We start from the raw sequence: 12,986 nt of genomic DNA on the forward strand, positions 1-12,986 counted from the left end.
GTTATTTTCCATACCCCTTTTTTAATTTTAAGGTAAGGATTTTAGATAATGGAATTTTCCCCATATATTCTGAAGGGTGCATAATGACCATAAGTGGCGACGCACCCAAAAAATTAAAATCAATCAATCTCACATGACAGATACCGATATATTATGGCACCAAAAATTGGCAATATCTTTTTTTGAATTGTTAGTGTTACGTTTCCCAAAATTCGCGTTTTTGTTTTAGAACATTTATCTGCCAAATATACCGAAACGTAATACTCCATTGTGCTTTTAAACTATTATTCTAAATTGTAGGTCACATGGTCTACGTATTTTTGTGACAGTTTGATATGTTGGAACAGATTTTTGAGGAAGTAAAAGTTAAGTGGCCCCCTGCACTTTGCCATGAAGGTGTATAGGGGTGATGTGATCAGCACCATGCTCCTGGCTACCTTTATTCCTCAAAGTTTCCTCAAGGCACCAGCTTCATATGATGCTGGGTGGGCGCCGGAGCAGTTTGAATAGGTGGAAAACATCCCGGTTCTCCCCCGCAGGGGATTGACCCCGGGTATCTCGCATAGTAGTCAGACGCCCTAATGACTGAGCTCCGTTATTACTCGCTCGACAAATGCTGATGGTGTGCACTTAGCTTGTTAATTCAAAACATATCTCGTGCGACAAATACGAAGATGTGGCTCCCATGTGACGGTAGATACGCACTCAATCTCTTGTTAGAACCCTGCCACTTTGCTCTGTGATGCAAATGGTTTTGATAGAAGTTGAAAAAATCGTGGGAAATACATGATTTAATGTGGCTGTCAGAATTATTCCATGTACGTATAACTCACAAACAGAAAAGACAAGAATGTTGGATTTCATGAAATTTTTCGTTGTTTTAGGACATTTCTTTAAAAAAAAATCGCTAAAAACACCAACAATTCGCATTTTATGAGAAATTTCAATATTTCGAACGGGCGAAAAATGTGTCCAGACATAACTGCACATTCCTAAACATAACTTCGCAGCAATTACCATTTTTCACGGTTTTGGCTTTTGCGAAAAATCAATGTCCCTACTAATTGGAAATTACTTTCTGGCCACCCCTCGTATAAATCAGTAGATGGAAAGTGAAAATTTAGCAGGGCTGGCAGAGAAAAGTCAATTCTTGAAGAAACTGATTTGCTTTTATGATTGAATGATTTGAGTAAATATGATATTAACATATTTACTTATTTATTATTGGTATTTTATTTCATAATATTGGACATTTAACTTACTCAGTGAGAGATTAATGACCATCTCTCATGAGTTTAAACAGACAGGACAGAGAGTGGCGTTAATTTCATTGCAATACTAGTGTTGCAGTAAATTTGAGGTTGGGAGCATGCACTTGCCAATTTTTATAACGTTCACCAATGCAGATTTATATTTCACTTTTTCGTGATAGTATTCAATATACCTACCTAGGTATATCCCATTTGGTTGGATTCTTCTTGATATCTAAGAATAATGCAATGTCATTGTAAACGTATGTTAACTTGTGCGAAACCAGTAATATGTCAGGATGATGAAAGAAAACCTTTGTAAGCACTGCTACATGAAATAAGGTGAAGTGTTTATGCTTTCGATTTTTGTTGGATGTTGCAGTCCATGCAATTTCTGTAGTGAGGTACTTTGTCGGGTGGTGATACTTGACAAAAATCGTATGTATCAATGGAACCTATTTGTTTCCATGTTCCTTTAGTTTGCCCAAAAAAATACCTTACTACGACGTCCGACAACTATCGGATGGCGCCACCCACTCTTATCCCCTCCATCTGTTGACAAGTCCCCTTACTACTCCCGTACGGACAAGAAAAAAAATGATAATTCAATGCATTTTCCACGTAATACAGATTAGAGGCTTTACCTCTACTCCCCGATGATACCATATGCTATCATGGTGCTGATTACGAAATGAATGTGCTTTTTGGACCTTCATACTCTTATGTTTGGGTGGAAACTCTGACACAGGTCTGGAGCAAGCCTGGAAAATCATATTGATGACCAACCTCCCCCCCTCTCTGCAACATATCTATCCATGCCACATTTCCGAACAGAGCTTCACATTTTGGCTCATTATTCAACTTGTATGGCACCCAGGAACATGAAACATGTTTCAATCTCTTTGGAAACGTCCATTCTTTGAAAGGAATACTAAGGTTTGCGCATTCTCCCCAAAATAGCGGGAGAAGAGGGGGCAAACTCCAGATTTTTTTTCATTGAAATTCGGTGGTCGCGCCCCCAAACCCCCCTTCCTCAGTTCGGCATTATGAATTGTACACGGTTGCATGCTATGATGTTTTAGCTGAAAAACAAAACTTATCCGAAGTAGATTGCTCCCATAGTGCCAGAGTTATAACAATTTTCCTCCAAATAGTGTTTGAATTTAAAATTCCCGCCGAGAAGCCAGGGGAGAGAAATTTCTCTCTCTCTCTCTCTCGCTCTCCTCCTGCCATCACTGGTTTCTGGTGCCGTGGTTGTGTTGCGCATAAAAGGAGCCTAAAAGTTGAGGCCAAAACTTATGAACGAGGTTTCCTGTTCCCGTGCAGAGTTCCATAACGATATCTTTAAATAAATAAATAAATAAAAAAAAGTCAATGAAGACGAAATTCCCTGACATTTCCCTGACTTTTTTTGACACCTCAAATTCCCTGACTTTTCCAGGTCTGTTGCCACCCTGAAAATAAATGTATTGACCTTGTACACAACTTAATCGGATTTATCACTTTCAAAGTAGAATAATCCGCTGCTAATACAGCACTCCCAGTGCTTCTTCCACTGTTTGAATGCATTCTGAAATGCATTTTGGGGAATAGCCTGCAGGTCTCAGAGCGAATTTTCCTTAATGTCTTCTATGGACTGGAAGCGGCATTCTTTCAGGATGGATTTTAACCTGGGAAACAAAAAGAAGTTTTCAGGTGCCAAATCACCCATTATGAAGTTCCACAGGAAACTATCATCCTCATTTACTTAGTTCGAAAGATCTTTACTAATGTCAACACATGTTTCTTTTGGTTCATCTGTCAGCAACCGTGGAACAAATTTGGAAGTAACCAAGTGCATGTTGAGTTTTCCACCAAAATCGTATTATACGATGTTTTGCTTATTCCCACTGCTTCTGCTATTTCAATCAACAATTTTCCTGCACAACAGCACACACTTGTTCAACATGCACGTCATCACATGATGTTGATGGCCGTCCAGTCTTGCATCATCTTCTATGGATGTTCTGCTTGTTTTGAATTGCTCATACCACTCATAACTTGATTCCAATTCATACAGTCTTCCCCGTGTGCTTCTTGCAACAGTTTGAGCTTTTCTGTTAACGTCTTGTCCAATTTGAAACAAATTTTGATGCACAAACGTTTCTCTTCAATTATCTTCATTTTTTCTGTGTATCAGAAAATCGCAGCAGTCATGCAACATGACTTCACTTAACTGCTCACAGATTGAAAACTAAACAATATATAATGGTGCACTCAACGACATAGTACTTCCGAAGGATCACTCTATGTGGTGCTAGTAAGTTGACCAATGTGGATTGTTTCACTGGTGGGAAAATTAGAAAGTTTGGTTTCCTTCTGGACAAACCTCATAAAGAAAGAGTTCAAGGAGTGACACTTCATTTTATTTTCTCATTTCAGTGTGTAATGCTATTAATAGAGCCAAATATTTATGGCAAAAAGAAAAATCAAGATTTCGGTACAAAAACTTGGCATATTTTGGGATCAAAAGCAATATATAAAATGGCATTCAGTGTTAAAATTTTGAATTAAAACCTAAGTTTGATTTAAAAACTATACTTATTACACAAAATCAACATCTCACTTCTAACAGCAAATTTACAAAGTTACAAGAGTATTAAGTTTATTCTTGTGTAAAGGAGTCAATTTTTGCTTCTCAAATATTTACAGCAGAATTAATCAATTTACCATGATTTGCATAACTCACAGGATTCAAACCTCAGAAGGTGTCATGAAATTTAAGAGTTTAATTAAGAGTTAATTTCACACTTTGCTGTTCATTTAGCATCATTTTGTGACAAAACATGGTAGCAAAATGCACCTCAATCTTTCAAAAACATGAAAAATTAACACAACAATGTGTTATTTCACATTTCGTGTTTTCGTCAAAAACTTATTTCTTGAATTGGAATTGGAATTGTTGTTTTAAGTCCACTTTATGCACAGAAAGGCCAATCGGCACTGGACTTACTGTTTATAGTGAGACCTGAACAACTGTATATATGCATGACCATAGCTATTACATATAATAAATTAAATATTTGGTTTTATATAAACAATTATAATTTATGCTTACATGTTAACTCATAAGAAACTGCTTCTATCTTTCACTCATTTTAAAAAGCTGTTATGATAATTGAAAATGTGTAACATTCAAGACAAAATCAATGTTCATTTGCACTTACCATTTTATTTGATTTACGTTTTGCTAAAACAGCAAAACGAGATTTTCCAGAGCAGTCTTTAGTAACTACATACCAGCAATCTTCAATAATATAATTAAAAGCAACATTATCGTATGTGACCACATGATCCTTGGCTATTACACAGTATGCTAGAAAAATAAAATAGTAATGAAAAACAATGCATATAGTTTACATTAATTCAAGTTAACATTAAATACAAATAAGGCTGCATGCATGATTTTGCCCTCTCAGATTTCCTTTAAAAAGATACTTGTCTTTAACATTGTTATTAGTGGACATTAGAAACTCATTCTGCACTTCTGAAAAGTAAAATTTACAATTTTGCGCAACAATATCACACTGAATATTCAAAATTGGGGAATCAAATTTCAACTCTTTGATTGAAAGTGATATACTTAACCACTGGGTCATTAGGCATTTATAGAACCCATGTAAATAGTGACAATAAGAATTTTTAGGTAGTCAATCTTAGTAGTGGCAGTGATACTGACTTTGCCCCCTCTGAGCAAAACTGAATAACTGAATAAAGTTCCTTAACTTAGCTCGCTAGTTTGCAGTACATCAAGTGTTTACACATAAAAAATCCAATGACCAGAATGACACACCTTACATATGCAAGAAACATTGAATGATATAATAATAATCATCATCATCAAGGTACGGCTTTCTATGTCAAAACAGGTGATACAAAATTAAAAAATTGAATAAATTATAAAATTGAATAAATTATAAAATAATACAATGGATTGTACAATCTTATACATCATCATAAGTTCATATTGTAGCTTTCCACAAGTTCAGCTATTAAACCTCTGGTCTTTTTGAGAGATGTTAGAATTGTGATATTCCTCTGAGAATATCTGGCAATTTTATGAGATATATTATTCAAAAAGTATCTGTTTGGAAACAAAAGTTTTCTGTGCAAAATTGTTCCTTTCTATAATTCTTCTTCTTCTAAGGTAGACATATTCAACTGTTAACCATTCAGAATAATGCTGTTCATAATAATTCTTTTTAACTTCATGCATAGTAACCTGATAAAAAGTTTTTGAACTGATTCAACTTTTTTAAAGGTAATTCTTGGTGGTCAGAAACCATAATTCATTAGCATATTTAAGAATAGGATTATTTTATACAGGTATGTTAAGGAACTTTTATTTTGAAAAAACATTCCATGAGAAAAATATAAAACCTAGCATCTTCTTTGCTCTGTTGCAAATTTCAGTGATGTGCTCTTGAATAGAAGAGAGGGGACTATTAATATTCCCAAATCTTTATGGTACAGCCCACTTGCACTTTACATTGATCAATGAAATAATTAGATACAATGTAATGAACTTTCTGAGTACATCTTAAAACTAAATCTTTTCTTCATGTTAAAGGGAATAGAAATGCAGTTGATAATTAGAATTGAGTTTCCCAAGTGGATGGTGGCACAGAGGCCACCGAAATTAATCAAACATTTACAAGTAAGTTTCGTGGAAATCATTTTAGTACTCACGTACATATTCTAAATCTTTACTTATCTAAATTAATATCCATTGTATTCAAACACCAACGCGTCATTCTATCAAGGTGAGCCTGCAGTGAAAGAAGAGGCCATGACATGGTTCAACAAGCAGGCTGCATACTTTTATGACTCGGGAATACAGTAGACTTATGAAGTATTTGAATAATGGCAGCAACTATGTTGAAACGTATGTGCAGGTAATTCATTTGTAGTGGATGTTTTATAAAATAAATATTATGTGAATGCATATTTGTCTTTGTATCTTTATTTTCTGGATAATCCTTGTAATAAGATGGGATTTTTGGTACTTATGCTAAACATGGGCTTGAAACTCTACTTCCAATCCTATTTATCAGGAAAGGAGGTTCTTGCACCTCCACATCACTGTTACATACATCATTTTGCAATAAATTGCATGCAATGTTAGAATGGACATCTCAACTAATTTTCTTTTACATCAATTTTTAAAACTACACTACAAAAAAATGACCCTATTCTTTATTGATTTTTCTCCCCTTAATGTCCCCACTCCATTTCCACCTGCATCATGAGGTCTGCAGGGTCCTTATCACTACAAGATTGGAGACAAAGGGAAAAGAAGTACTGGATAAAATAAATCATTGAACGACCAGTGAAAAACAATAGAACAACATTGACATGCCATTGGGCTGGAACACAAAACCTGAATGCACCCTCTTAACCCTTCATTGGTATACATCTTCCAGAGTAACGTGGTTGGTATATGGTGAGTATCATGCTCACATGTGATTTTATTGTTTTTGTCATTTTTTCGAATACCTTTTTACATTCATGATGTTAAAAATAGTTTATAAGTATATTGCCTAATGTATATCACTTGTAAGTTAAAAATTATCTTATTTCTTATATAATAACAAATTGTATTCTTGTATTGTAATATTACTGACCTATTACGAGAGACAAATTATCAAGAAAAACATAACAATGTTTATAATTTTATTAAGAATTTACTTTTGATGTTTACCAATTTGCAAAACATTATTAAAAAAATTCAATAATATATTACTTTGTTAAAAACACTAATACATGACATGATACATTCTACTTTGTAGTTTCAACTCGACCAAAATATTGAGGGGAAGACACAAGTAAAAATAAGTTCATCTTCATAAGGACATTGATCCGTGTTGCTATCATTATCATTTTTCAATGACTGATCAGCAAACATTATCGTCTGGGCCCTAAGGATCAAACACTCTACACAGGTCTTTTCTTTTCTCATCATTTGATTCAGCAAGCCCTGCTCAGAACTGCTATTCTTCATTCGTGATGAATATCAAATTTCAAAATTAATTTAGTCAGAAATAGTAATCGTAATAAGTGAATGGGGTCAAGTAAAATAATTACCAAAGAACCAAAACAGAAAACAGTGACACAACATGAATTCAGTGAGTACAGAAATGAAATATGTGTGCAGAAAATGGTTACATGGTTGGTACAGGGTGATTCCCTCACTAGAGGCCCCAAACTTTTGTCTATTAAACTGCCATTTACTTAAAGTTTGTATCGAAAATTTGTATGCACATACCTTAAACAATGTAAAACAGGATCTGCTCATATCCGATGCTGAAAATGGTCCCCTTCCATATGCAAGCACTCTTGTACACGTGTCTCCAAATTCTGGAATACTTTTCTTGAAGTGGAGTCGGTAATGGCTTCAATCTATTGATGTATAGTTTCTTTCAGGGCTGCGATTGTGCGATAGTTTTGATTTTTTTTCAGCTTTTTGACACGTGGAATATGGGAGATTGGTTTCTTGGGATAGTCTTCACAATGACTTTGATGGTGATGCCAGTAATCACTTCTTTACATCCTGTTTTGTCTCTTCAGACATTTTCCAGCCTGTTGAATGCTGTGAGACAAGACTTCCCATTGTCTCTAACTTTCTTACCAATTTCTGGATACAACACTTTGATGAAGGTACACGTCTCACCCGAAATTCAGTCTGAAATGCCCTTTGACCTGCTCTAAATGAACCAGTTTGCCAGTATTTACGAACGAGAAACACACGCTCTTCGATTGTGTACATTAGAATCCCCTATACATTCGAACCAACACTACCGAGATGCATTGTCACAGAACAAAACAAATGAAGGTCACTGGAAGAGTCCAAACCTATTGCGAGGGTTAGATCATGTTTTACATTGTTCAAGGTATGAGCATACAAAATTTCAAGACAAACTAAGTACATGGCAGTTTTATAGACAAAAGTTTGGGGCCTCTAGTGAGGAAATCACCCGATATATGTCTGAGCATGGTGCTCACAAAATACAGAATGTAACGTGCCTATGCAGACTGAGAAGAATGCCACAACCTGTAAGTGGTATCATCTGGCCATAGACATTACAAATTACAGCTACACAAGACCAGAAAGTAATATCATTATCTGGGCCTGAAAAACTTTCAATTATATCTCAGGGTGAGAGCTGCACTCACACGTATACCAACAGAGGGTTAACCAGTCTTTTAACTGCTATGTATATAAGAAAAGCAAAAATACAAATATTTCAATACTTTCATTGAGAGCTGAACAGAATTGTTGACAGTTAGTATGGATAACATACTTGGACCATAAAACAAAATGGAATCTATGTGGTAGCCAAATTTGGAAACATTGAAAGTAAGATATAATTCAGTGTATTAACAGTGTGCATATATTAAGGTACTTACATGGTTCCTGAAAAGTATCAAACAAGCCATTAATTGCATTCATTTTAAGAACTGTTGCTATGCTGGAACTAACTGGCACATTCTTATGTTCAGTTTCTGTTTGAGAGAATTTTGTCCGCACATCAACAGAGTGAAGATCATCACTAAAATCCAAATCTATGTTAGCTTGCTTAGTATTGCTTTCACTATTCTCATTTTCATTGAAGAGTGATGAAAGATGGAATTTCATTTTGTTATACAGTGTATAAATTGGATTAAAATTGTGCATTTCCTACAAAAAAAGGTAAAAAATATACATTAGAGATTTCGTATCCAAAAAATGAAAACTACATTAAAATACAGCGTGATTCAAAAAGATGGACTCGATTTCATATGGCTTCTTTCCTGAACTATACATCGTATGTGAATGTCTACATAACATTTGAAAAAAGGAAGTACTTAAGTGTTTGTTTAGCACACAGGCGTGCAGCAGCATCAGTTCAGAGCAGAATGGCTACTATGCAGCACAATATACAGGGTGTCCATAAAGTCTCACCCCACCCTGGGTATTGTGAGAAAGGCTGCAAATAGGAAAAAATGGCAAAACACGTATTCCATGATGTTCAGGGGGAAACGTATTCAGCTACCATCTACATGTTACCTGTGTTGCCGGAGTATACATTTGAGTATAATCAAATGTAATTTAAACTTTAGTTAGGACCTCCCCTTTCAAATGTTATGTATATCATTCACATATGATGTATAGTTCAGGAAGTATATATAGCCATATAAAATTGAGTCCATCTTTTTTAATCATGCTGTATAGCCAGATAATTTCCACAACAGGGAAATCTAGCAGAAATAAAAAGTTGTCAATGATTTCTGTATAACAACAAGTAGATATGCAGCCATTGAACACTAAACAAGCTGACAGTCTCATTAAATTTACTTCTTTGAAATTAACATATTATAGTAATTACTTAAACATACTATAGTAGTTCAGCATTACAGATTGTTCTTTTCAGTATAATAAGGTTTTTATAAAGAACTATGACATTTTCATGTTTGCCAATTTACCATAAACTTCACAAATTGTCTCAATTTGAGCTTCTCAAGCAGATTGTCATTCAGAAACACTTTGCTGTTACAATTAGTGAGAAAGTGATGTATGGAACATGTGGAAGGTTGTTTCTGACGCCTGGAAAAAATCCAGGACATGATTGTGGCATCTTGTTTGGGTTACATGGTCAGTAATTTCACAGCTGAACAACCCAATTGTAACTGACAAGACATAGTATTAACACGTATCTAGCAGCATTAATACATAGTCACAAAAATAGAGGTCATTCTAATGAGTTCACAATTCATTTCTCCGCATGATTTTTATTCACGATCAATTTCACCACCTGTCTGGTGGCTTCGTCAGACATGTACTGTCCTGCTGCAGGTGGCGTGGTTCATTTTTCTCCTGCACTTGCACAGTACATGCCTGATGAAGCCACCAGACAGGTGGCGAAATCGTTCGCAAATAAAAAGTGTGCGGAAAAATAAATCAAACTCATTAGAATGAATTATTTATCTCCACGTAACTGTCAAACAAATATCTTTAGATACAATGTAAAAATAGAGGTGTTTTTGAAAGGTTACACCACATGTCCTTGCCAGCACACATGCCTCTGCCTACAAGTGTGTAAGAAGCAATATTTTAGTGCACCTCAAAAAAGAATGAATGAATTGGTGTTTAAAGTCCACTTTATGCACAGTAAGGCTAATCGGGACTGGACCTACAGTTTAAAGTGGGATCCGAACCACGATGTGCCTCCACCGAGTATCGAACCCGGGACCCCTCGATTACAAGGCAACAACACTACCACTGTGCCATCTGGGAGGCCCCTCAAAAAAAGAAGAAAAGAATCTCACAGAGCTAATTCCAATAGGCTAGAAATAAGAGAACCTATGGATTGTTACCAATCGTACCACAGATATGATGATCAAAGTCGAAGTCCTTGTCTCTAAAAGTAATCCAGTAACACAAAGATCCATTCAACATAGACTAGGATCATCTATAATTTTAACAAAATCAATAACAGGGATATAAACTTAGAAAAACACCACAAAAGGGGAACAAACTAAAAAAGGTGCTGCCTTATTGGATTTTAGAATTGATTGATTTAGTTTATTTGACTTTGCTTGCAAGATTAAAATCAGTTTCTGCACTATCAAAGAAAGTACCTCACTCCAATTTACAGCAACAAGATCACATCTTTTGTAATAAAGTCATATCTCTGGTTTGATCCCCAGATTTTTAATCACACTGGGATAGGAAATGGGGATATACTTTATACTTTACAATGACATTTCCTCTTCAAAACAGAAATGCTCACACTATATGGGTTTGGAAAGCATGTAAGGAAGAATGGGAACATATGGAAATATGTGTACAACAAAAAAGTATTCTCTAGTGGAAACAGCTTCAGATCCATTGCTACAATGTACAGTTCTCAAATACAGCAAGATCAGTGGCGAAGACATGGATTTTCCTCTGTTATGGGGCACTGAAAACAGTTTCCAGAGATCAGGAACAACCCTCTATGTATATACACACAGACACACACAACACAAAAAATTATATGGATACACAATTGTGTAAAATGCAATTCCTGTATGTATAAATAATTACACAGCAATAGACTGTTCCACTAAAAGAGAAAAATATAAGAGTAATTTTTAATTAAGTTAATACCATAGCTAAGAACAAAAATACATATATAGCTTTTTCTATCACTTCTCTAAAATATACCTTCATTCTATATTTTCCATTAGTCTGATGAGCTAAGTTACAATTTGATGCATTATTAATTTTTGAAATGTCTATTATTTCAAAGCAAAAAGGCGAGGAACCAATGTGAAACTTAGTAGTGTGTACATCCACAATAGTCAATTTGAAAAATGAGCAAAACTTGTCGAGTTTAGGATTAAAAGGATCAGATTAGGGATGAATTGATATGAAATTTTGGCTGATACCAATACAATACCAATACAAAATTTGCCTGTACTGATAACTGATATTCTACCAATCTGACATAAAATTTCTGATCCTTGAAAAACCTGAATGGTTCATTGACCTCCATAATAAATATATGATTAAGATAACTACAATGAAAAACAAAACACATATTTAGACATTTACTTTTTTTAAAAAAAATGAGGGCATGAAGATTATCCATTAATGTATACATAATAAAATGATATAATATTGCACTAAATAATAATATATTTATAGATATATCAGATCAGTAAAATTATCGGTAATTTTACAGATAAACCAATATGACAATATTGGCTGATTCCAATTAACCTGTCCCATTCCCAGATCAGATATTATATATGAACTTTTTAAGGTATCCAGTCATATCTACAGAAACAAACAACACTAATAATTAAGAAGTAAGGTAGGCGAACATGTGGATAATAGGGAAAACAAGACACTAATTTTCATTATCTTCCTCTACTACATCTTCCATAAATTGCCATCAAATGAGACATTTCCTGAAAGAAACTTCTCACTTAATCTAGTGACGTATCTTATTTTATTTAGTCATAAAATAAAGCTAGCTCAAATTAGTTTGATTCAGAGATATTACATACCGGGTGGTCCAAAAGTCCCGGAACAGTCACATATCGTGAGAAATACACATCGAATCGGAAAACGAAAAAATACATGTTTAATAAGTGAAACAAAGCTATTCAATGATATCACACTTGATTCCCCACCCCACCCGGGAGGGCTTCATTCCGAGTCCAACGAGCTATCAAAGTGATTTTTTTCAAAGTAACGCTCTGCTCCTAATTGAGCTAGAGTGAAAGCGATTGCAGATTCGGAATCTGCACGTCAAGACCTTTCAATAGAGTATATTACATTACATTTAAAATCACCATATCTCTGTTCCTAATTAAGCTACGAGAATGGTTGATAGCTTGTTGGACTCGGAATGAAGTCCTCTTTCCGATTCTACAATACAAAATGGGGGGGTTTTCCATTTAAAATTTCACAGTTGACCCCACCCCACCCCCAGGGGTGGGGAATCAAGTGTGATATCATTGAATAGCTTTCTTTCACTTATTAAACATGCATTTTTTTGTTTTCCGATTCGATGTGTATTTCTCACGATATGTGACTGTTCCAGGACTTTTGGACCACCTGATATATAAATAAATACATTAGAAGGAAGTCTTAATTTGAATTCAACAACCTGCAATTGGACTGAAAATGACCTGCAATTGACAGAGAAAGGTAGACATCAAACAACA

The 12,986-nt window shown here is 34.9% G+C and overlaps 1 protein-coding gene across 1 annotated transcript in view; it reads right to left on the bottom strand.

Moving 5' to 3' along the window:
• The window catches only part of LOC145982049 (vitellogenin-like), a 165,700-nt gene that overhangs the window by 31,587 nt on the left and 121,127 nt on the right, over window positions 1-12,986 (bottom strand). The window contains exons 20-21 of the mRNA XM_083115634.1: window positions 8,697-8,967; window positions 4,457-4,605 (exon numbers count right to left, since the gene is read on the bottom strand). Of these exons, the coding sequence (XP_082971760.1) occupies window positions 4,457-4,605; window positions 8,697-8,967 (420 nt within the window). The remainder of the gene's footprint in view (window positions 1-4,456; window positions 4,606-8,696; window positions 8,968-12,986) is intronic.

The sequence above is a fragment of the Lepisma saccharinum genome, chromosome 2, assembly GCF_977018435.1.
Source record: "Lepisma saccharinum chromosome 2, izLepSacc3.1, whole genome shotgun sequence".
NCBI classification, from domain to species: domain Eukaryota; kingdom Metazoa; phylum Arthropoda; class Insecta; order Zygentoma; family Lepismatidae; genus Lepisma; species Lepisma saccharinum.